The sequence below is a fragment of the Vanellus vanellus genome (assembly GCF_965231255.1).
Source record: "Vanellus vanellus genome assembly, chromosome: 21".
NCBI classification, from domain to species: domain Eukaryota; kingdom Metazoa; phylum Chordata; class Aves; order Charadriiformes; family Charadriidae; genus Vanellus; species Vanellus vanellus.
The window spans coordinates 8,324,638-8,348,690 of NC_138926.1; the positions used below are offsets into that span (position 1 = coordinate 8,324,638).

At 56.1% G+C, this 24,053-nt stretch overlaps 3 protein-coding genes across 4 annotated transcripts; all 3 read left to right on the top strand.

Annotated features, from left to right (window-relative positions):
• Positions 1-2,114: 2,114 nt before the first annotated feature.
• Positions 2,115-3,540, top strand: APOA5 (apolipoprotein A5; the record flags this gene model as incomplete). Its single annotated transcript, XM_082493912.1, has 3 exons — positions 2,115-2,181; positions 2,295-2,406; positions 2,646-3,540. 3 exons carry the CDS (start codon positions 2,115-2,117, stop codon positions 3,538-3,540), a joined length of 1,074 nt encoding a protein of 357 aa, XP_082350038.1.
• A 209-nt stretch (positions 3,541-3,749) lies between these two features.
• On the top strand, positions 3,750-8,526 carry ZPR1 (ZPR1 zinc finger). 2 transcript variants are annotated; one of them, XM_082493841.1, is made up of 14 exons: positions 3,750-3,898; positions 4,320-4,481; positions 4,853-4,943; positions 5,151-5,221; positions 5,416-5,502; positions 5,582-5,704; positions 5,856-5,909; positions 6,021-6,087; positions 6,386-6,456; positions 6,928-7,017; positions 7,112-7,222; positions 7,337-7,423; positions 7,696-7,761; positions 8,152-8,526. In XM_082493841.1, exons 1-14 carry the CDS (start codon positions 3,770-3,772, stop codon positions 8,284-8,286), a joined length of 1,344 nt encoding a protein of 447 aa, XP_082349967.1. In that variant the 5' UTR covers positions 3,750-3,769; the 3' UTR covers positions 8,287-8,526. The 2 variants fall into 2 exon arrangements, with proteins under 2 accessions (XP_082349967.1, XP_082349968.1); XM_082493842.1 differs by lacking the exon at positions 4,320-4,481.
• Positions 8,527-8,651: 125 nt separating this feature from the next.
• Positions 8,652-16,781, top strand: BUD13 (BUD13 homolog). Its single transcript, XM_082493875.1, has 11 exons — positions 8,652-8,817; positions 9,128-9,221; positions 9,817-9,901; positions 10,074-10,131; positions 10,833-11,977; positions 12,435-12,742; positions 13,108-13,216; positions 13,731-13,869; positions 14,201-14,385; positions 14,783-14,864; positions 15,232-16,781. Exons 1-11 carry the CDS (start codon positions 8,690-8,692, stop codon positions 15,323-15,325), a joined length of 2,427 nt encoding a protein of 808 aa, XP_082350001.1. The 5' UTR covers positions 8,652-8,689; the 3' UTR covers positions 15,326-16,781.
• The last annotated feature ends 7,272 nt before the right edge of the window (positions 16,782-24,053 follow it).

A 24,053-nucleotide genomic window follows, 5' to 3' on the forward strand; every position in this document is an offset into this window, starting at 1 on the left:
GGGGGCGCAGGGCGGCTGTCTGTCCCCCCGCACCATGAGCCTTCACAGCCGCTACCCGCAGCAGAAATAAACTGACCCCTTTTGATGCACGTGCTGGTCTGTGTCCCTCCTCCTCCACCACATCCCGCTGTCCTGCCCTGGGACGGGCAACCTGGGGCACCCGCTCCAGCTGCTCCAAGGGGAGAGCATCACCCCCAAACTCGGGTCCCAGGGCTCCTGGGAGAGGGAACGGAGGTGGGGCCAGGCGGGTGGGGGTCTCCGTGACCAGCACAGGGCTGCAGGTGCTGCACGGGGGCTGGAGAAGGTTGCAGCTGGGTGAGCCCATCGGCCAGCGTGGGGTCAGGGCCCAGGACAGCACCTCACCGGGGTCCCACAGCTCCTCGGTGGCAGCGCCCAGGCAGCTCCAGAGGGGCCAAACCCCTGGCAGATGGCCGAGCATCCCCACTGCAGCGGGGGGGGTCCCTGCAGGCTGCACTGGGTGGGTGATGGACAACTTGTCCCCCCACCCCACAGCCCTGCGGGGACCGTGCCCAGATGCAGTAGGGCTCAGACTGATGAGGAGAGGGCCCTTGTCCCCAGAAGATTCCCAGCTCAGTGAGAAGAAAAGGGGACTTTTGGCCACAGCAAGCACCCCGAGCCACTCTGCTGGTGGGTGTCCCGTGAGGACCGCTCCCACGGACAGAGCATTTTCCCACATGGGCTGCAGCAACAGAAGGGCTGCTCGGGGCAACCCCACGCGTCCCCATGGGCTGGGGAGCAGAGTGGACTTTGGTGCCAGAGGAGTGTTGGTGACTGCTCGGAGTTTCACCCCTGTGGTGCGCTGGACTTTGCCCTCGGCCACAGGGTGCCTGGACCCCAGCCCCGCATCCCGACCACGCAGCCCGGCCCCGCGGGGAGACGTCGGTCCCAGTGGGTCCCTGTTTGCTGGGTTGCTTCAGTGCAAACATTGAAGTGCTCTCCTGATTTAAAATCCTGGTGTCAGCAGCTGGTACTTTGCACAGGGATGAGACCCGAGCTGAAAACATTGCCATTTTTTTTTCCCGGGGGAAAGGCAACTTGCAGAGGAAATACATCAAAACACAGCGGGTTTGGTATCCCAGCGGGAAGCGGGGCCATGCAGCTGGCAGTGTGCAAGCAGGCAGCCCACATGGAAGGTGTGCTCTCTTGCCGGGGCTGCAGACACGGTCATTGTGCTCGTTTCACCCTTCCCTGGCACAGCCTGAGCCAGGCTCGTCCTCCCGCACCCACCCTGGCCCCATCCTGGAGGTCCGGGCTCCATTTCCCCTGGTTTGGGCTGCGAGCCCCTGTGCCGGGAGCAGCCAGCCGGCGAGCTGCAGCTAGTGTCCCCGACCCTGTCCTGCTGCACTGCACCCCCCGCCACCCTGGCAGCTCCCACCCACCGTTTGCTCTGCGACGCAAAGGTCAGCGGCAAGGGCAGGGTCAGCCTCATCCCAAGAAACCTGCAGAGCAAGCAGCGAGGGCTCCCTTATTGCTGGGAAAACAGGGCTGATCTGGGGGGATGGTGGCTGGCCGGTGTTCGGGCAGCTCTGGCGTGAGCTCTCTGCCCGGGAGATGCTCGGGGAGAGGCAGGGCAGTGCAGCCTCGCAGCACCGAGGGGGTTAAGGCTGCCCGCAGCTGCAGCGAGGTCAGGCCAGCCAGGGCGGTGGGACGGGAGTGGTGTGGGGCAGGCGAAGGGACGGCAGGCAGTCAGATGACTGGCCCCCACGTCACCTCTCAGGAACGTCCGCGGACCTCCACGTTGTGTTTACACGGAGTGAGGTCCAAAAAGCCTACCCCTGCAGATGCGCCTTATCGCCTGTGCTCCTCTGCTTCCCGCTGGGCATATATAAAGGGAGCCGCGGGCCGGCTCCCTGCAGCAGGGACACACAAGGCGACCAGGAGCCAGGTGGTTAACTTTGGCCAGAGGAACCAGGTGGCATTTCACGTGCGTGTTGGTTGTGTTACTGGGGACCCCAGGAGGGAGGTCCTTGCAGAAAGCAGCGAGGGGGATGTGAAACACGGGGACCACCGACCCTCAGGTGCTCAGAGAGGAGACACACACTGCAGCGTGAGCTAACATGCCCCTTCTCCATCTCTCTCCGCAGCACGGCGCCATGCTGGCCTGGCAGACCACGCCTCTGAAGGCTGCGCTTCTCCTCACGCTCCTGGCCACCTTACCCGGTGGGTGCTGAGCAGAGCTCACTGGGAAATGGCTGGTGGCAGCGGGAGGGGGCAGAGCCGGGGGTGGGCAGTGCCACAGCTGCCCAACTAACCATTCGCCCGCCTCCCCACAGTGTTGCCGGCCGAGATGTCACAGAGCGGCTTCTGGGAGTACCTCAGCCAGCTGACAAGCGACAAGGACAGCCTGGAGCACGGCCAGAGCAGCAAGCTGGGCAGGGACATAGTGTGAGTACGCTGCTCTGGGGGGGCTCAGCCTGCAGCACCCATGCAGGGTAATTGCCTGCGGTGCCTCTGCAAGCTCCCCCAGGCCCCACCAGCACACTCTCTTTCCCCAGAGACAGAAAAGCTCATGGGAACAGCCCTGGTGGCTGTCAACAGCTTTTATTCGGGGTGTGTTAGGGCATAGCTGAGATGCTGCGGTAAGTCAGGGGGTGCTCAGTAACTGCATCTGCTGTCTTGTGCAGAAACCTGAAGGAAAGTATTCAGGATGGGGTCAGCTACATGGGAAACTTCCTGGAGAAGCTGGCGCCCCTCAACAGAGGCCTCCAGCCCCGGCTCTACCATGACTCGGACAGCCTGCGGAAACTCATCAGGAAAGAGCTGGAGAGCCTGAGGGTGAAACTGTCCCCGTACGTGGACGAAGTCCACCACAAGGTCGGCAAGCACCTGGAAGATCTTCGCTACCGGCTGCAGCCATTCACAGAGGAGCTCCTGGACCAGGTGTCCCTGAAAGCCCGGGAGCTCCGGCGGCATCTCATGCCCAGCCGGGAGGCGACGGCTCAGCTCCTGGAGGGTGCAGACGAGGTGCAGAGGTTCATGGCTCATTATGCCGACAAGATCGCCTTCCACACCGACCAGGTGAAGGACATTTTCCAGCCCTACGCTGACAGGCTGGTGACCGAGATCCACCGCAACGTAGAGGAGCTGCACAGAAACGTCGTCCCTCACACCCAGGCCAGCCCAGAGAAGCTCAACCAGTACATCCAGGAGCTCTCTGCAAAGCTGACCCAGAATGCCAGAGACCTCCACCAGAAGATCCAGAGGAACCTGGAGCAGCTCAAGGTGAAGCTTAGCCTCTACCCCGGCAGCCTCCGACAGCCGCAGGCCCCTGCGGAGGAGCTGGCCCGGGAGGTGCAGCGGCGGGTGGAGGAGTTCCGGAGGGACACGTACCTCCAGATCCAGGACTTCACCCGGGCCCTCGACCAGGAGACGGAGGAGATGAGGCTGAAGCTCTCCTCCTCCCACCCGGGGGACCCGCAGGACAGCCCGCCCGCCGTGGAGGACCTGCACGCCCGCCTCGACGCCCTCTGGAGAGACCTGGCCCACAGCCTGAGCGAGCGGGGCGGCGAGGCCCGCTGAGGGGCCGGGGGGAGGCGGCGGGGGGCGGCGGGGCCGGGCGGGACGGGGCCAGCCGGCTCAGGCTGAACCGCAATAAAGGCGCCGCCATCGCTGACCGGGCTGGGCTTCGCCGCCTCATCACGTGACCGCCCCGCCTCACGTGACCGCCCCGCCTCACGTGACCGCCCCGCCTCACGTGACCGCCCAGCGCGCAGGCGCGGTGGGGAGTGCTTCCGGTGGCGGCGGCAGCATGTCGGCGCTGGGGGCGATGGAGGCGGCAGCGGCAGCGGGAGGGCCTCTTTTCCGGCCCCTCAGCGCCGAGGACGGCGAGCAGCGGCCGGCCGAGATCGAGTCGCTGTGCATGAACTGCTTCCGCAACGTGAGGGGGCCGCCGGGGCCTGCTGGGGGGAGGCGGGCCCAGGCCACAGCGGCCTGAGGGGGGCCACGGGGGCCGGGAGCCTGCGGGGGGAGACAGGACGGGGGCCTGCCTGGGCCAGGGCCAGGGCCAGGGCCAGAGCGGCCTGCGAGGGCTGGGTACAGGGATATGAGTGGCAGGACCGGGGAAGGGTCTGCCAGGGGCCGCGACTCCTCCCAGAGCCGGGTGAAGAGGGGGCCGGTGGCATGTGGACGGCTGGGATGCTAGAGGCAGGCGGGGGGCCGGTGGGAGGCGGGAGGAGGTTGGGTGTTTCAGGGGGCTCGGGGACAATGACTGTCCCGGGGGCCTGTTGGCAGGAATATGGGGCCTGGGGGAGATTGCGCCCTGAGGACTCAGGTTCCCACGAGGCCCCTCGCTGCTGCAGGGGGTGACACGGCTCCTGCTCACCAGGATCCCCTTCTTCAAAGAGATCATTGTCAGCTCTTTCGCCTGCGACAGCTGCTCCTGGTCCAACACAGAGATCCAGTCTGCGGGTAGGATCCAGGAGCAGGGGGTGCGCTACACCCTTGCTGTCACCTCCCGTCAGGTGAGCGGAGGCTCCCCTCTGTGTCCCCAGCAGTGGGGCTAGTACTGCCTGTGTGCCAGGGTGGCGGGCAGCTGCCTTGCAGTTGCCTTGTGTGCGCCTTTGTCCCTCGCAAGCTGGTCTTGCTTGAGCAATAAAGTGTTCATCTTCTGTGCCATTTGAGAAATAGTGTTATTTGTTTGATAGTAACCCCTTAAAGCCTGAAACGTGCATGTTCCCAGTGCACTCCTGCGTATAGCTAGCAAATAGAGGGGCTGCTGGAGTTAATGCTGCTGCTTTGGTGGGTGCTGTGTACCCCAGTGTGGTCACTTAGCATCTTGGGGCTTGTGGTCCTGTTGGGGATCCTAATGCTGCCCCTCGACTGTCGTGTGCAGGACATGAACAGGGAGGTGGTGAAGACCGACTGTGCCACGGCTCGAATTCCAGAGCTGGACTTTGAGATCCCTGCTTTCACCCAGAAGGGAGGTGGGTGCACAGCCTGCGCCCCTTGGCGTGCCCATGGGTGCATGGTAGACACTGGATAAGGACCTGGCCTCCTGCCCATTGGGTCAAATAAGCTTGACAGGGCCAATGTGCGGAGGCTGCTGGGGATTGGTACAAGCTGGCAGGGTGGGTAGTACCACTGTGGTCTACTTAACGGTGCCATCTCTTCTGTTTTCTTTCCTTCCCAAGTTCTTACCACCATTGAAGGGATAATTGACAGAGCTGTTGCGGGCCTGGAGCAGGACCAGCCTGTCCGCAGGGTAAGATGCTGTGCAAGGGGATGCTCCTCAGGGACGCCTGCTTGGCAAATGCGTATTTCGTTCACCCTCTGCCTATTGGCATTGCACTCTGCTTATGAGAAGTGTTACGGGTTCTCTGGTTTGTGCTGTTGTCAGCACTGTGTTAAGCTCTGGGCTGCCCCTGGCATCAGTCTCCATTGTGTCCTCTTTTGCAGGCAACAGACAAAGAGGTGGCAAGTAAAATAGATGAGTTCATTGTTAAACTAAAGCAGGTGAAAGAAGTACATTCCTCCTTCACCTTTGTGAGTATGCGCAAGAGTGCAGCCCCTTTCTGCACGGGGGAAGCACGGGATGGATTCCTAAGGCTTGGTTCTCCCATAGATCATAGACGATCCCTCAGGGAACAGCTTTGTGGAGAACCCTTATGCACCGCAGAAGGATGATGCTCTTGTGGTCACTCATTACAGGAGGACTCCTCAGCAGGCTGCCATGCTGGGACTGGAGGTAATGGGGAGCTGCTGCTGCTGCAGTGTCATCAGCCAGCGGGCCTGTGTGTGTTAGCCTGGGGAGCAGGGCTGATCGGTCCCCTCGCTCTCTGGGAGACACTGAATTAAAGAACAGAAGTTCATGCTGCTTCTGGTATCCCCTCTTGCAGGGAGAGGAGCTGGATGAGAAGCCAGCTGATTGTGCAGATGATCTGAGGAATGAGGTGGGTGACTTTGCAGTGCAATGGGAGCCATGCCTGGGTGACTGGCCCGTGGGACAGGCTTTCAGGGCTGGCCAGGACTTTCTGATTCTCCTTTCCATTCCTGTCACCCAGGTACTACAGTTCAACACCAACTGCCCTGAGTGCAATGCTCCAGCTAACACAAATATGAAGCTGGTGCGTATCCTTTGAGTGGGGGTGTGGGCACAGATCGGTGCCCTCTGCAGGGGTTTGCGTGGAGGCTGGCGTGGGGGTGAGAGTCACTCTGTGTGCTGACCCTGGTCTCTTCCTCCTGCACCCATAAAGGGTGAATAAATTATGTCTAATAGAGCCTGTCAGGGTGCAGAGCTCTCAGTGCCGCTCACAGCTTGCCAGCGAGCTCTTGTAATGCCTTGGGAAGGACTGAGGCTGCGAGGAGGGCACAGGCTGCTTCTTTGAGACTTTCCTTTCCTTGAGTTTTCTTTGACTGTCTGCTCCAGAAATCCCCCATTTCAAGGAAGTGATTATCATGGCCACAAACTGTGACTCCTGTGGGCACAGGACAAATGAGGTGAGATGGAAAACCCTTTTTTGGGGGCAGTGGGGAGAGGGAGTGGTGTTCTATGCTGTTGTGGGTAGGTGTTTCTCAGAGTCCCTGGCCTCCGCTTCACAATGTGGTTGTTTGGGAAGCCAGGCTGGGAGGGAGGCTGGATTTATGGGCAGTGTCATGAGGTGCGTTGTGCTGGTATAGTAGGGCTGCCTTGCTTCTGGGTGGGGGCCAGCCCAAACGGGAGCTGTGCAGAGGCTGGCATGTGTGGCGAGGTCAGGCTGGCTCTGACTTGCCCTCCTAAAAAAGTGAAGGGAGAGAATTTGGTCTTGAAGAGCTCCGTTTGGTGCAAACCAGCCACCTCCGCCCTGCTCAAGTCCCCTGGGTTAGGGCACCGTCCCCAGGTTTGGAGTGACCTCAGAGCTGGCCTTCTTAAAGCATTGTGGTGTGATCGAAGTATAAAAGTCCAGGAAGCTGATTGCTGGGTGTTCCTAGGTGAAGTCTGGAGGAGCAATCGAACCACAGGGCACCAGGATTACGCTTCGGATTACAGACCCTTCCGACATGACGAGGGATATCCTAAAGGTACAGTGCCTTTGGATACCTGCCCTACATCCTGTGCTGGGTGTGCGGGGCCCAGCCCTCTGCGGAGGGACTCACGGCATGTTTGCCCTTGTAGTCGGAGACTTGCAGCGTGGAGATCCCAGAGCTGGAGTTTGAGCTGGGGATGGGAGCGCTGGGGGGGAAATTCACCACGCTGGAAGGGCTGCTGAAGGACATCAGAGACCTGGTGAGTGGTCCTGTGCTGCCGGCTGGTGGAGCTCAGACCATCTGCATTGATGTTTGGCCCGGCTGTGGGCCGGGTGTCTCACAGCTGGCTGAGTGAGTGCGTCTGCTCTTCCAGGTTGAGAGAAACCCCTTCACTCTGGGGGACAGCTCTACGCCCAGCAAAATGGAAAAGCTGCAAGAGTTCATTGGGAAACTGCAAGAGGTGTGTGCACTCTTTGTTTTCTGGGCTCTGCAATGTGGTTTTTGCTACTGTTGCTGCAGCTGTGAAGTATGTTTTAACTGAACTCCTCGGCAAGTGTCGCCTTACTTTTCCTTGCTGTTCCACACCTGCCTCGCTTGTTTTATCAAGCTATTACTGGTTTTTAACTGAAGAAAGTGTTGGAACTGCCTGCAGCGTGCTGCAAATGTCTTGGTGCCAGAAGTGCTGAATGATCAGAAAGAGCCTTAATGCCTGGACGTGCTCTCTTTCTGCAGATCATAGAGGGAAAGACCACGGCTCACTTCATCATGGATGACCCTGCAGGCAACAGCTATCTTCAGGTGCAGTGTTGTACACTTGAAAGATGGACTCTGCAAAGTCTGAGCAGTTTGGGTGGATTTTCTTCTTCATTTCCCTGATGTGTGTTGGTGGGCAGGGTTCCCTTCGGGCCCTGGTAGTGAGTGGGTTGCTGCCCCCTGTCTGGGGAAAGGGTGGCTTTGTGGGAAGGAACACGGGAGCACTGTCTGGTCCCTGGGCAATCCCAGGGCCGGGAATATGGTGGTCTCATCTAGCCACTGGGGGGTGATGGGCAACTCTTGCCCTTGGGCTCCGGCCAAGATTCATCCCCCTCCCCTTGCCCTTGCTGAGGCACTGCGGAAGGGTTAAAGCCTGTGCCTGGTGCCTGAGACTGAGAAGAGGGGTGTGAAGGAGACCTCCATCTCGCCCCACAGAATGTGTACGCGCCAGAAGAGGACCCGGAACTGAAAGTGGAGCGCTATGAACGTACATTTGAGCAGAACGAAGACCTGGGACTGAACGACATGAAGACAGAGGGCTACGAGGCAGAGGGAGCCTCGGGCCGGTAGCTGGGTGCAGCCGGACCCCTTCACCCTCTTCTCCTGACAGCTCTGGGGACCGGGATTTGTTTGGGGCTGGAGCCCCTCTCCCGTTGCCGAGCTGCGTGCTGCCCTGGGGAAGCCGCTCCGGCCCCGAGGCAGCGCGGATCGGCGGCGGGGCCTTCCCCGCAGGCGCGCTGCTGCTGTGTCGGGGCGGGGGGGCCGCGTTGCGGTGCTCTCGGGACTGCGACCCCCAAATAAAAGGTGTTTCATGAAGGCGCGTTGTCATGGTGTCTGCCCGCCCCGGCCCCGCCCTCTGCCCGCCCCGGCCCCGCCCTCTGCCCGCCCCGGCCCCGCCCTCTGCCCGCCCCGGCCCCGCCCCCCGCGCGGCGCGTCCCCTCGCGCTCGCCGTCTCTTCCGGCCGGGCGGCACGATGGCGGCGCAGGGGCTGTCCAAGGCCGAGTACTTGCGGCGCTACCTGAGCGGGCCGGCCGCCACCGAGGCCGCCCAGCCCCGCCGCCGCCGTAAGAAGAAGCCGCCGGGCGGCGCCGGCAGAACCGGGTGAGTTGCGGGGAACGGGGAGGCCGCGGCCCGCGCCAGCCGCGGCCTTTCGCGGTAGGCCCGACCCTCCCCGCTGCCCGTCTGTGGGCCTCCGCCCCACGGCCCCGCACGCCGGGTCCCCCCCCCCGAGCCCCTTATCCCCGTCCCGCGGGGCCGGGCCACTCCCCAGGGTCCCCTCGGGGGCCGGGTTCCTCCCCCCAGGCCAGAAATCCCTCCATCCCTGTCCTCACCGGCGGGCCGGCTGGCAGCCGTCGGGCGGGTCCCTTCCTTGACGGTGGGCTGACGGCAGGGCCCCTCTTCCCGCTCCCAGGATGCGGATCGTGGACGACGATGTCAGCTGGAATAGCATTGCCGCTGTCCAGGAGAAGGAGGAGGAGGAGGAGGAGGAAGGGGACATGCCTGTGGTGAGTAGAGAATTATGTAAAATGGGGTTTCACAAACTAAACCGATTCCTCTAATGGTCCGCCGCGTGTCTCTCTTGGGGAAGCGCTTGCCAACCCCTTTCTCGCTGCCTCCGCTTTTGGTAGGTTCTGCAGCAGGGTTGGGTGAGTTTGCCTGGTCTTATTAGCTCCCTGCAGGTAAAAGTACCCGCCTCTTTATGTATTTACGTTTTCACACGTGCTAAAAGCAAGTGGTAGGGCCAATGCGGTGGTTCTCACCGTTTCAAAACAGCCGTTGAGACAAGGCAGAAGATAAATGTGATTGGTAGCGCCTGCTGACTGCTGCATGTGGCTTGTGGCACAGGCTGGAAACCTGGGAAGCAGAGAGATAGACGTTGAAGGCGATGGCTTTGGAAAGTTCTTTTGAGATCTGCTGGTAGGAAGGCAGCTAAATGGAAGGCAGCTAAATGATGGTTACACGTTAGTTGCCTGTCAGTGCAGGTATACTCAACTATTTGTGTTAGAAGGTAGAAATCTTTTCTTTCTCTCTTTTTTTTTTTTTTTTTTTTTTTTTTTTTTTTAAAAAGATGTGTTGTTTACTCTGGTGTTTTATTTTCAGGTGGCAGAATTTATTGATGAGCGTCCAGATGAAGTGAAGCTTATGGAGGAATTCCGAACAAATGCTAAATGGAAACTTTTAGGAGGTGAGACAAGGCCTTTCCACCTTCTCTTCCTGAATGTCTAACTGCTCTAAACAATGACATTGCAAGTTAAAAATAATACTAGCTAAAAAACATTAAAATTCTTGAAATGCTGAAGAGATCGTGAACTGTGGAAAGCCCTAACGGTGGTGACTTTCTGATTGTTTTTCTTTAGACCAGAATGAAGACTCACAAAGTTCGGATGTTTCAGTACCCACCCAATCTAACATGAGGTATGGGGCTCCAACTAGAAACTCTTCTGTTGGATAACTCTTGTTTGCTGGTATTGTCTGCCTTGTTCTGCAGTTTCTAAGTGGTTTGCTGTGAAATGTGAGAAGCGGCATATGCAGGCATTCCATTTCCATTGTTGAATAACCTCTGCCTGGGGGGTGGAACTGGCAGACAGCATGCTCTCTAGGTTTCTGCAAGATACGCAAACAGCTGTCCTGCCATCCTCTGACAGCGTTGGGGAAATCTGAGAGATGGCTTGCTATAAATCTGGAATGTGGTGAGGATGGTGGTATTACAACATGCCTCTTTTCTGAAAGCGTCTGTGGGATGTTCCATAGTTGCACAGCATGCAGGCTCTCTGAGAGCGCATGATGTGTTTCCTCAGGAGAAGATGATTGTACAAGGGCACAAAATGGGTTTTGTAGTCTGAGTCCCGCAAGGGTCCCTGGAGACTTTAAAATTACAGCTTTACAGGTTGCCTTGGAGTCTTTCTGAGATCTACTTTGGGAAGTCTGTGGCTTAGTGACACAGGTTACTGCACGGAGGTACAGAGTCAAGTATGAATTCGTGTTCGGAAAGTTGTTTTCATCCTTGACTCCTACTGCTATCTTTACAGGTCCCACTTGGTTTTTGTTTCCAGTCTGGAGACAGCAAACCAAACAAAAAATCTAACTCTTGTTTTCACCACCTCCTCCCCTCCCAGGCGACAGCGACACGACTCCCCGGACAGCTTGCCACCAAGGAGACTGCGGCATGACTCCCCAGACAAATCACCTCCAAGGCAACAGTGGCATGACTCCCCAGATCTGTCCCCTCCCAGGCAAGAGAGAAACAATTCCCTCAACCTCTTGCCTCCCAAGCGACAGCGTCACGACTCCCCAGACCTCTCTCCCCCAAGACGGAAGCGCCACGACTCCCCAGACCTCTCTCCCCCAAGACGGAAGCGCCACGACTCCCCAGACCTCTCTCCCCCAAGACGGAAGCGCCACGACTCCCCAGACCTCTCTCCCCCAAGACGGAAGCGCCACGACTCCCCAGACCCATCACCTCCCAGGCGACAGCGTCACGACTCCCCAGACCTCTCTCCCCCAAGACGGAAGCGCCACGACTCCCCAGACCCATCACCTCCCAGGCGACAGCGTCACGACTCCCCAGACCTCTCTCCCCCAAGACGGAAGCGTCACGACTCCCCAGACCTCTCTCCCCCAAGACGGAAGCGTCACGACTCCCCAGACCTCTCTCCCCCAAGACGGAAGCGTCACGACTCCCCAGACCTCTCTCCCCCAAGACGGAAGCGTCACGACTCCCCAGACCTCTCTCCCCCAAGACGGAAGCGTCACGACTCCCCAGACCCGTCACCCCCAAGACGGAAGCGTCACGACTCCCCAGACCTCTCTCCCCCAAGACGGAAGCGTCACGACTCCCCAGACCCGTCACCCCCAAGACGGAAGCGTCACGACTCCCCAGACCCGTCACCCCCAAGACGGAAGCGTCACGACTCCCCAGACCCGTCACCCCCAAGACGGAAGCGTCACGACTCCCCAGACCCGTCACCCCCAAGACGGAAGCGTCACGACTCCCCAGACCTCTCTCCAAAGAGAGGCAGTTCAGCAATGGGTAAAAAGGGCTGCAAAACCACAGACAAGTCACAGTCAGGGGGGGTCCAAGGAGACCAATCTCGGCTCAGGCATGGTGTCTCTGACAAGTCCTCGTCGCACCAGAAGCGTCAGTCTACTCCGGGTCTATCCCCTCCGCGGAAGAAGAGGTACGATTCTGACCCAGATTCGTCACCGCCTCGGAGAAGGAGGACTGGGTCACCTAGTCTGAAAAAGCAGAGCAGAACAAAAGGTGAGTGTGCATAAGTTTGTTCTGTCGGTGTTGTTCTTTGCTGGCTGCCCGCTCTGCAATCATGTTTGCATGCTCCTGAGAGGTGAGTGATGTGGAATTAGTAGTCTGCAGTCATAGAACAGTAACGGATAGGTTGCCATTTCTGTTGGTTAGGCTAGTGCTTGTAATCCTGTTTTTCCGTCAGCTGGATTAGAATTAACCTAAGAGTTAGCTGCCTAAGGCTGAAACTTGTCTGAAAGGAAAATGAAGTTTAAATGCAGTTTCCAGGCAGGAGACATTCAGGAGGAAAACAGTTCACAGACTCTTGTCACATACTTGTCTTTTCCCTACAGCTTGTCATCTCTTATGGTCTTGATTTTTCTAGGAGTTAACTTCATGCACCACCATGTTTGTTCCTTTTGTGGAATTAATTCGGTCTAATTCTATGATTTTTAATTAGTGTATGTCTTTACTGCAGGTGCTTCTCCGGCCATGAAAAAGCTTAGGCCAGTGGCCTCGCCTCAGAGGTGCCTGACGCGTGACTCTGAGTCTCCATCTCCACGGAGGGGTACCCGGAACGCCTCCGATGCAGACCGCAGGCCGGGCCATGCACACAGCGATTCCCTTAAGCGTGGTCCTCTCAAACAGAATCAGAGCAAATCTTCAGACTCTGATTTATCTCCTCCACGACGGACTCTGCTGTCTGGAAAGGATCAACATAGTTTGAGGAGTCCCCCTGACCTCTCACCTCCTCGCCACTGTGACGCTAAGGGTTCTCCCAAGAAGGTAAATGTTTCATCTTTCTGTTTAAGCTGTAGATTACTTCCTCTTGATAGAAAACTGTAAAAGTCCAACGACTTACAAATTGTGGAGCAGAAATTTCATATACCTCATGTATGCAGCCATGCCAGACCCTCTGCTTGCAATCAGAAGAGACATGAGTTGGGTGTGAGAGAGGAGCTTTACTTCAGTGCACTCTGTTTCTGGAGGTCTGGGGAAGTTGTTCCTGAGGATGCCCAGCTCTGTGGCTTTGTGAAATGACTGTGTCTGCTGACATGTCTCTCTTGGCTTCGGGCTGTCCCCTCGTTACGCCTCTGGATCATTGGACAGCTCTTGGCTAGCAGTAAATGTGATTTCTGCTTGCTTTGCAGGCAAACGTGATGTCATCTGGGGTCAAAGCTGGCTTGGTGTCAGCTGATGTGCTGCGCAGGGAACAGCAGGAGCTCAGGAGGCACGAGAGAAATAACAAGCACTTGGAAGGTAGGGGTGTAAAAACACTGCATGAGCACCAGCTCACTTTCTCTTCCTCTGCCTTCGGCTGGCTCTTGATGCTGGATTGGGCCCTCGTGTTAGGGTGCTGTTGGAGAGCATCCCTGTGGCGCAGCATGTAGGCATGCGGATGGATTCTTTGGGTAGGGTCACTGAGCCTTGGAAATAAAAGATTTATAAACGGTGATTTCAAAGCAATGCCAGTGAAATCATGGGGAGAGCGAGAGATTTTTTTTTTTTTTTTTTTTTTTTCCTCCATCTGCCCCAGCTGCAAGTCTGAAGAAGCAGACTGATATTCAAAGGGCTCACGGTACGAGTGTGGCTGTGCAGGGCAGCAGCTAAAAGCGAGAGCTGTGATCCTGCCTGGTGTTGGATGATAAGGTCTTTCAGAGGTTCGAACAAGTAAAAGGAAGGAATGTTGAAATGAGTCATAGTTAGTCACTGAATTGTCTGGAGATGGCAAAATGTTCCAAAACACGTGACTTGAGGCATCTGCCCCCTCCAGAGGAATCCCGACACTCTGAGACCATTTTCCGCGACAAGTCAGGCCGCAAGAGGGACCTCGCGCAGGAGCGGCTGGAGCAGAGGCAGAAAGCCGAAGCGCAGTCCGAGAGAGACGAGCAATACGCCAAATGGGGAAAAGGGTAAGGTTCTCCAGAGGTCCCTGGCATGGTCTTTGGGCCTCGCCCCGCAGCTTAGGACTCTCCACTGCCTGCTTTTTACCCCAGTTTTGGTACTGCTTCCAGTGGTGGTGTTGGTGGTATATCACTTTGTTGAATTTGAGCCTGGGACCAGGACAGCACGTGTTCCACATGTCTTGAAGACCCCCTCAAGTATTCCCTCTGTTGCTGGATGTGCATTGGGAATGCTGCGCACACAGTGGAAGTTCAGAAGTGTGACCGATCCTGCAAACTGAGCAAGTCACGGTAAATGATTCCTTGGCGTGGGGGTGAAATTTTGTGTGTTTGTTTTCAGGCTAGCGCAGGGGAGGCAACAGCAGCAGAATGTGGAAGATGCAATAAAAGAGATGCAGAAGCCGTTGGCCCGTTATATTGATGATCAGGATCTGGACCGAATGCTGAGAGAACAAGAGAGAGAAGGAGACCCCATGGCTGACTTCATCAAAAAAAGGAAGGCCAAAGAGAACAAAGAAAAGAAAGGTTTGGATGTTGAGTTATGCCGGCATATGGTTTAAGGCCCTGGCAGTGTAGAAATGCAGCTGCTGTTCAATAGCTAGCCTAAGACTGCCAGAGCAGCTTAGTCCTAAAGGACTGCTTCTCTGGAGTTTGTGGAGTAGCGCAGCACTATTTGCTATTATGGGCTTGTTACCAGTAACCGTTACTATTCTTTGTTGGCTTGGAGAGCAGTATCCAGTGACTTAAAAATCAGCTGATTCCAGTTTGTTTAAGTGTATCTTTGGAAGTTTCCTCTGTGAGCAGTAGTTGGCTGTTGAGCAGCCTGTGCATTATGCCTGTCTATACCTCTTAGGTTGATGACGATGTGACCGTGTGATTGTGCTGAAGTAGTAAACGGCTGTATTGCTCTTTCTGTTTCTAGAAAAACCTAGGTACAATGGACCAGCACCTCCACTCAACCGATTTAATATATGGCCTGGGCATCGCTGGGACGGTGTGGACAGGTATATGTTCCTGATACAATAGTATGTTAGAATAATAGTAAAAATAAATGAGCTCTTGCTTCAAAGAGTTCACAGCGTAAAGATTCCCAGTTATCTGATGGATGAGATTTGTCAGCAATGGGTTAAGTGTGTGAAGTTATACATCCGTGATGAATACGTGCTTGTCTGGGCCAGAAGGGATCAAGGCTGGTGCTGTCAGCCAGGGTGTGGACAGCTTCAGAGATGCTAACTGTTGCTAACCACAGATCGAGGTGGAAACAGTGCCAGAGTAAAAGTAGTGGGAAACTTGTAATGTCTCTAAAAAGTTTCATTGCTTCAGAAAAGCTTCTGTGCAGTGGCCCATGGTCTTCTCGGTATTACTTTGTAGGTCCAATGGATTTGAGCAGCAGCGCTTTGCCAGGATAGCCAACAAGAAGGCAGTTCAGGAGCTTGCGTACAAGTGGAGTGTTGAGGACATGTAGACCAGATAAAGAACCGTGCGAAGCAGCGCTCCTGAAATGATGCTGCAGAGGTTCGCCTACTGTCACTGCCAGAGCTGTGAGGAATGGCTCGCTCTGCCTGGATCAAGCCCTATCCTCGGCATTCAGCATCCCGGTGGACCGTCTTCTGAGAGGCAAGGCTGAGTTTAGAGGAGACCCGCCGAAAGAGGTTTTTCCTGTCAGCCAGAGAGGATGAGTGCAGAGAACTGCAGCAGTGCTACCTGGAGCAGCGCAGTGGCTGAGCGTGGAGGAGAGGTGCGGTGGCCGCTGCCTGCGGGAGTATCTCTGCTCTCTCGCACTCCCCCATAAGGTGCTGCAGACAGTGGTTTCTCGTCCGTTTATTTGTCTTCTAACAAACCATAGAAACTGTATGCTTTGTTGTTTTATGCCAAATGCTTTGTCCTCTGAGGGCGGGTCACAAGTCTTCAGGTGTCCTAAATCTCAGGTTTTCCTTCACGGTAAAAGTATGCTGAACACTTGGTCACTGGAGAGTTAACCTCATCCAGTAGGTCAGTCTCTTCCAGAACTCAGTTGCAGTTTCACCTGTGTTCGAGTTCTTCCAGAGAGCATCTATACCCTACAACTCCTTAGTACTGTGAGCTGATTAGCCTGTGGGCTGAGGTCAGATCCTCCCCGTGTCCTTGCCAGTGCACCCAAAGGGCTTCTGTCAAGTTGGTGTGGTTATTGTGCCCTCTGGGTCACAGAGTCACCGGCTTGCAGTGAAGTTTGTAAAGCTCAGCTTCTCCTAGCCCTGGCTGAGCAGGAAGCTGCTTGCTGCCTGTCTCTCTGCCTCTCTCCTACAAGAGGCTGAGAGACCAACCTGCAACGCTGTGTTTGACAGCGAATCTTCAGGAGCCCCCGTGACTCTTTGGGGCTCATTTTCTTGTGGAAATAAACACACGGAGGGTGTTCAGATTGCTTCCCCTGACCGTTATTTTGGAGTAGCTCACAGCGGCGGATTGGTCTCCCCAGCCTTCTCTCTGCACAGTGGTGCTGATGGCTTGGCGCTTCCCTCGCGCTGCTGCCTGGGGGCTCGCTTCAGCGCAAAGCGTAACCCCTCTCTGGTGATCAGGTTTGCCAGGCTTGGAGCTGGAGGCCAGGCAGAGAGCTTCCCTTAATCCCTGCTTGCGAGAAAGCACTTGTGGAAATAAATACAGTTGTTCTCGTTGGCGTCCCAGGGAGCATGTATTAAATGCAGCCAGCAGTTTCCATGGAGATGCCTTGCCTTCAGTAGTGGTCAGGGGCCAGTCGTCAGAATTGCTCTTTGCGGTGATTCTCAAGCACTAGGAGGGCTGTGGGCGAGAAATATAACGACAAAGTCTTCTCTGGAGTGGGAGAGTCTTGGGACTTCCTTCCCTGTTTTTTATTCGCTGTGTTATGTTTCTAGCAGTCCTGGAGTCTGTGTGTACACTTGTAAATAACAGCTTTCTTTTTTTTACTTGATTTTGTGTGGTGGTGTTTTTTCCAAGGCAGTGGCAAGGAGGAGAAATAATTGTCAGCCTGCCGGTAAAAGGATTGGATATAATGTCGGCTGCGGCCATCGCCGGCTGCGACTGACTCTGCCAAATAAATTGAGCTTTGCTAACGCCTTTTTCAAAATCTGTTGGTAACTATCCAGGCTACAAGTGGGAACTTACTGGGCCCTAGCTGTGCTGACAGACCCGCCTGTATTTATGGGGTACTCAGTCAAGCTTCACCGCGTGCTTCGGGGACAGATGCTTCTGTGGCTGCTTGCGAGTGCATAAACCGTGGACTGCTGCTCGCAGCCAGCGACTGAGGCTGGGAGAAGAATGGAGAACAGGCATCGTTTGTACAACCTCTTGGGAGTGAGCTGTGGTTTTTTACTTTTGTGGCCAAACTGAAGGAAACCACCCTGAGCAGGTCTCGTTTCTTTTGTGGGCGCAAAGGCAGTGTCGGGAAGGCTTTGCTCACGTGGGCCCTGTTGCAGCCTGTCAGGCAGGAAGCTGGTTTGGAGCGTGAGGCAGCAGCGAGAGTTCAGAGCCACTTGCTGCAGCCTGTTGCAAGGCTGCTCTTCGGTCGTGCGTGTTTTCCAGTTGTACTTCCCCCTTCTATCACCAAGGTCCGATCTTTTTTTTATTTTTCTTTTTCTTCCTGTAACTTGAGGCAGCTGCAGCCTTGAAGAGTGGAGTTGCATTTGACACATACTCATTTTTGCTCTCACTTATCTGAGTGCTTCTAGAGATGTGGGGGGAAAAAAAAATACTGTGGAATTACTGAATTCACCTTACCGTGGAGAGTTGTTGCCCTGGTTAGCCGCTTGTCCCTTCCTGTCCACCCTGCTCGGGTGAGAGTGTGCTTCTCTTACAGAGCAACAGAAGACGGCAGCTGGCTAGCTTGTGTGATAGTTGGGAACAGAAGCTGCTACTTAGGGAGGCAAAGCCATTTTAATGCCAGTACTAAGCACAACACTCTTTTTGTAGTACCTGGAAACAGTGTAAGCTTCTACTCTTGCTCCTTATTTTGAAGGCTGCGGTTTTAAGATTTTTAGATAGAGGTGCACGTGTTTGTTACTGCCAGAGGGACCTCGTATCAGTGTTCATTCCAATACTGAATTTATGCAATGCATCTATGATTTGTTTATTACCAGATATTTTCTTGGTAAAACATACCTGTACAAAGTAACAGTATGGGAGAGCTTAGATGATGCGATTATAACATTTTAGTATGCATCCTTCTATGTTATTGCCTTGGTGCAAATCAGCAAATGTCTGGATGGCTGATCTGGATGCAGGGAGCCAGGGATGCTGGTTTGTCCTGGCGCCCTTGGTCTGCGTCCCGCATCGCCACGGCTCTCCTGTCCCAGATGTGGCTGTGTCTGAGCAGTTCTGGCAGCAGAGCAATTGGAAAATGCTGTGGGATCCTCTGGGATGAGAGGGGTGATGGAGATAAAGCAGCTGACACAGGGAAGCGGATCTCTTTATTAGTGTTTCTGGAAGGGCAGCAGCCCCGGTCTTGGCATTGAGCAGCAACTTTGATTAGCTTGAACCAAAAAAAATGAATATTAAAATCTTAATTTAATTTAAAACACTGTCATTCACAGTCATGGCAAACACTGAGCAGAGTAATTATTATGCAAATTAGGCAGATAGAAAAATGATTAATAATTGCGCAAATTAAAAATTATTGTAAACATCCTGTGACTAGTGATAAGTCCGGGAGGAGTGTGTGCGCAGGAGGCAGTGTTGCTCAGCCGGCTCCTGCATCCTGATTTTCTCATTAGTGGGATTTAATTAGCAAACGATGCGAAGGAGCGGAGCGGTGTCTAGGGGGAGGTCGAGGGTCGGCGCGGGCCGGTGCTTGGTTTCGGGTGGTGGGAGAGAGATGGCACCCGGCCACTGCGGCCGCCAGCACCGAGCTTGAACTTTGAGTCAAACTCTCAAGAGTCAACTTCAAACTCTTACTGTGCGGAGAAGCTGCTGTGGGAGCTGGTTCCTTCTTTTTGGAGGAGCCGTGGTGCCGGGGCGGCTGCGAGCCGGGGATGCTGCGGGGCTGCCGCATGCTCCTGCCGCTGTCTGTCCCTGCCGGTGCCCGGCGCAGCCGGCCACGCTGGCACCGGCGTCCCGGCAGGCAGGGCCAGGCTTCACCCCTGACCAGCCCCCAAATGGGCACTTGCTAATGACTGGCGGAGCTCACTCCCTCCAACAATTAATGAGCTTATTTGTCTGGCATTTTGCTGCTAATTGCACAACATTATTTTTTCCCCTGTTCGACTGTTTTACTTTTATACTTTTGACAGTGAGCACGATAATAATAATAATAGGCTTACACTGGCTAATAGGCTTATGTGGTGCATTATTCATGTCAAGGACAAGCAATTAAGCTTGGCCTCACACATAATAATTAGATTTTTGTTGATGAGCTGATCGGTAATGTGTTTAGTTAAGATTAAGAACTTAATTCCCGGTGTGTGACACCGCCTGCCCCCACGACCCCTGCCTGCTGGCGGGAGGCTTTGCCCGTGGCGTGGGCGCTGGCGGTGCTGGCCAGAGAGGCGACCGTCAGAGGTGGGCGGCCAAGGGCTGCCAGCTTCGGCCCACGGCTCGGCCGCCCTGCCTCTGTCCTGGCGAGGATGGACGTGGCTCCTCCCCACTATGTGCTCCAGCAAAGCAGGTTCTGGCAAGTGACGGGTTATTGTACCAGATTCCTGCTGAGATCTCCTATTATTTTTTAATTAAAAAGAGCCCGGGATTTTTCATTTCAATTTTTCTCTGACTGGCAGCAGCTCCAAGTCGCGGGAGCCTGGCAGAGCCCGATGGCTGCGCAAACTGCCCTGGGCTTTGAGCGGGGCACGCCGGGGGGCAGTGCTGTGGCGGGGTCCCCCAGGGTGCAGGCGGCCCCGTTTCGGTTTGGGGGGAAAAGCGCTTCACCCAGCGGCTCCATCCCACAGCCGACAGCGGGACCGGGAAAGAAAATCCCCGAGACCGACAGGTTAGTGATTGTATATGCATATGTGCACTTTCCCTAATTATGGAATAATTAGGGACACGCAGAGATAAAAATTACTAATAATATTTACTCTAGACTATTTTTTTAAATAACCTCTCTCTCTCTTGCTCATTCACCGAGTCTTGGTGGAAATAACTTTGCAGATCCCAGTTAATGAATATTTGTAAATGCAAGAACATTCGGCGCCGGAATATCCAGAGGGCATCCTCTCTCTGCCTTGTAATTTTTTTCCACAAGATATTTAATATTTATGGTTCCACAGCCTCGTGAATAAAGAGCCACCCGCAAACCCCCAGGAGCTCAGGGGCTGGGGATATTTATGGCGCTCCTCTTTTCCTTTTCAATTACAAAGACACCTCACATAATTAAGTGCTAATAACCTTGTTAATCTAAAATTGATACTCTTTCTCCTGGCCATCTCTTAATAGAATTAAAAACAGATTAATAATCAAGGGTAGGAGACATCGCACGCAATTAAGGAAGCGGGGGCCGCGCTCTGGCCCGTCGCCGTGCTCCCTGGGGAGGACGCGGGAGCCGGCGGGAGCAGGGCTGGCGCAGGCGATGCCGGGTCGGGGCTCCCCCGGTGGGGAGATGCCTTTCCCCTGTGCTCTTTACACAGCTTAAATTTTTAAGACAAACAGCCATGTAACACCATCTCCTAATGAAACTGTTTTATGTTAATTAATTATGTATCAAGGCTCATTTTCATGCGCAGCCCAGCTCCGCTTCCCCTCCGCCGAGCCTTTGATCTGTCAAAGGCTAAACGGGAGATAAATAATCAAATTAAAAAGCAGCCTGGATGGAAATAAACACATTTTAGATGTGTTATCTGGTGGTTAGAGCAAGGCACCGAGTAATGGGGCTCTTGGTCTGGGCACCGCTCTGCTGCGCACGCGGGGCCTGGGGAGTTTCCCGTGCCTCAGTTTCCCTGCGGGGCCCCGAGCCCTACTGCCACCCCCCGGGGACAGCGCCGTGTCCCTGAACATGGAGAGGGGTCTCGGGGCAGCCCGGTGGCCCTGCCTGCCAGAGAATGGCCTCTCCTCTCCAGGAGATGCTGTGGAGGACTTTATTGGCACAATGCCGGTGAAAAATTAATAGTTTGCAGCACTTCTTTCTTCCAGGTGCTGGGACATCCCCCGGCAGCTCTGGGCTGCAACCGGTCTGTGCCCAGGGTAGTTGGGATGTCCGTGGTGGACACGGTTTTGGGATAATTTAACACAATCTCTAACAGTTTGTTATGCCTAAGCGGAGGCAGATGTGCATCCATATTCATTTTGGAGGAACTTCAGAAATTATAACTTCATCAGCCGAGCCAGCCCGACGCCGCAGCGCTCCAGCCTGGGCTCCCGTTCAAGCGGAGAAGGTGAGGACGGCGACGAGGACTCGTCCTCCGCGGCTGCCTGGAGCCTGGTCCCCTCGGCGGCAGGGCTGAGGCTGTGAGGCCGGGGACCGCGGGGCTGTGAGGGGCACGGCTGACCCTCGAGCGTCGCCTGCGGGCAGCGAGAGCTGCCCCGGCTCCTGCCGGGGTCTGCTTCACCTCCTCCCGCTGCCTGCGTGCCTGTACCCCCTGCGTGCCTGCAGGACCCCCACCTTGGCTCCCGGGCTGTAGTCCCAGGGTGGCGCGAAGCCCACGGCCGTGTCCCCGCTGGCCTCGGCTGCTCGGAGGGCCGCCGGCAGTGGTGACCGAGCGCGGCGTGCGGCGGGACCCTCTGCCCGCTTCGCCCCGGGGCCGGGCTGGTGCAGTGCTGTAAATCAGCTGTTGCTCTAAGGGTAAACGCCCCACAGCGGAAATTACAGATTATAATCAGATTATATACAGAGTCGCCGGGGAGACCCGCTCCAGCGCAGGTAGGGCCTCGCTGGGGGAGGGCATCGCGGCGGGTAGGGCCGGTAAAGGGCTCTTTAGAGGGCTCTCGTGGCCGGGACAAGCGGCGAGCTCGCGCCGGAACCGGCAGCTCGGGGGCGGGCTGCGGCGGCGGCGGGGGCGGGGACAACGGCAGACGCGGCAGCTCTGAACGGGCTGCAAACACGCCGACGGTCGGTCGCCGGGGAGACCCGCTCCGGCGCAGGTAGGGCCTCGCTGGGGAAGGGCATCGCGGCGGGTAGGGCCGGTAAAGGGCTCTTTTGAGGGCGGAGACGACGTCAGGCGCGGCGGTTCCGAACAGGCGGTGCCGGAGCGCGGTGACCGGCCGGCGCGCGCGCAGCCAGCGGGCGTCCGCGCGGCACCGCAGCGGGAGGGGGCGAACAGGGCGCAGCGTCTCGCAGGAGGGCCAGTGGAAGCCCCGCGTCCGAGCCCGAGCGCGAGCAGAGGCACATCGGCGCGCAGGGGGAGGCTTCCCGCCCCAGGGGAAGAACGTGGCCACAAACCGGTCAAAAGCCGCCGCGAGAAAGAATGCGGGAGCGCAGACCGAGCTCCCGCGAAAGCACGCGGCTGTGCGGGTCTCGGGCTGCAGCAATGCCGGAGCCCGGCGCTGCGCTCGCGGGGGGCCGGAGACACCGCCTGCACGCGGTGTGATCAAGTAAAGGGTCTGCTCAGGCGGGTGGCCGAACCCAAGGAAGAGGCAGGAAGGTTAAGAAGTATCAGAGACTGTGGAAATGAAATAGACTGGTGGAGCCGCACCCTGAGTCCGAGGCAGCAGGAAGAGGCTCCGTCGGCAGCGGGTGATCCCCTTCCCTCCTGCTGCCAGGCAGAAGGAGAGGGCTCGAGGGATAAGGGGGAGTGGAGTCAGATCCCTCCCCGGAGAGGCAAGCGGAACCCCTCACAGCCCCCCTCACCATCCCAATTGCCCTCGCAGAATAGGTATGGGGCTTTGGAAATCGAGGACCAGGCGACTGAGGATGGAAAGGATGATCCATCCAGTGAGGCGCCCAGTGCTGGGCACTCACCCCCACGCCTCGGGACTTCCTCACCCAAGAAAGAAAGGAAGGTAATTGTGGTGGGTGACTCCCTTCTGAGGGGAACAGAGGGCCCTATCTGTAGACCGGACCCATCCCACAGGGAAGTCGGCTGCCTCCCTGGGGCCAGAATTAAGGACATATGGAGAAAACTCCCTTCCCTGGTTAAGACATCAGATTACTACCCACTACTGATATTTCAGGTAGGTGGTGACGAGGTAGGTGCCAGAAGTCTAAGGGCAATGAAGAATGACTTTCGGGCCCTGGGACGGATGGTTAAGGGATCGGAAGCACAAACAGTGTTCTCCTCTATCCCACCATTTGCAGGGATGAGGAGGGGATAAATAGGAGGAGTCAGGAAATTAACTGCTGGCTCCGAGACTGGTGCATCCGGCAGGACTTTGGCTTTTTTGACCACGGGCTGATCTATGGGAAACCAGGCATGCTGGCAACGGGTGGGGGAAGCCTAACCCGAAGGGGAAGAAAGATCCTGGGACAAGAATGAGCAGGGGTCATCTATAGGGCTTTAAACTAGGTTTGAAGGGGGATGGGGATGAAACCAGGATTATAAAAGTGGTGCCTGGGAGAAGCGTACCAGTGCTTCTGGGTAAAAGTGTTAGCAAGGTCTTGCAGCCTGTCCCAGGGATGGTGGGGGATGGTGAATTGTGTGGCAGCAAAGACATGAGGGGTAGTGATAATTTGGTAGCTACAGTAGTGTCTGAGTATGATCAGGTGCAAATTAGGGCTTGTCCCCCCAAGAAAGTGGCAGGACGATTAGCCCGGCTGAAGTGCATCTATACCAATGCACGCAGCATGGGGAATAAACAGGAGGAGCTGGAGGCCATTGTACAGCAAGGAAACTATGATATAGTGCCATCACAGAAACGTGGTGGGAGGACACACGCAAGTGGAGTGCTGTAATTGATGGCTACCAACTCTTCGAAAAGGATAGGCAAGGAAGGAGAGGTGGTGGGGTGGCCCTCTACGTTAGGGGCAGTTTTGAACGTCTGGAACTTAACAGTGTGGATGACAGTGTTGAGTGTGTATGGATAAGAATTAAGGGGAAGGCCGACGAGGCAGACATCGTGATGGGAGTTTGTTATAGACCCCCTAATCAGGATGTTTTTCAGTTGCCAGATTAGGAGGTATTTTTTTTATTATATTGCATCGGCTCCTCTTTGGGGCGTTGTGATGGTCACGTTGTCGTTTTCTCTCCAGGTGCTCCGGAGTGCGCCGCAGCCCCAGCTCTCCCGGGAGCAGAGCCAGCAAGCGTGCCGTGCCGGGACGTTGGCCAAACCCGGCTCTGCTCAAGTGCCACACCGTGGGGTCCTCAGCCCAGGGAGGAGAC

Coding starts and splice junctions, on each gene's coding strand:
- BUD13 (XM_082493875.1), top strand. CDS start 8,690: ATGGCGGCGCAGGGGCTGTCCAAGGCCGAGTACTTGCGGCGCTACCTG. Junction 10,132..10,832: donor CCCACCCAATCTAACATGAG/GTATGGGGCTCC, acceptor CTCCCCTCCCAG/GCGACAGCGACACGACTCCC. Junction 14,386..14,782: donor AGAGAACAAAGAAAAGAAAG/GTTTGGATGTTG, acceptor TTCTGTTTCTAG/AAAAACCTAGGTACAATGGA.
- ZPR1 (XM_082493841.1), top strand. CDS start 3,770: ATGTCGGCGCTGGGGGCGATGGAGGCGGCAGCGGCAGCGGGAGGGCCT. Junction 7,223..7,336: donor TGAAGGACATCAGAGACCTG/GTGAGTGGTCCT, acceptor CTGCTCTTCCAG/GTTGAGAGAAACCCCTTCAC. Junction 7,762..8,151: donor CAGGCAACAGCTATCTTCAG/GTGCAGTGTTGT, acceptor CTCGCCCCACAG/AATGTGTACGCGCCAGAAGA.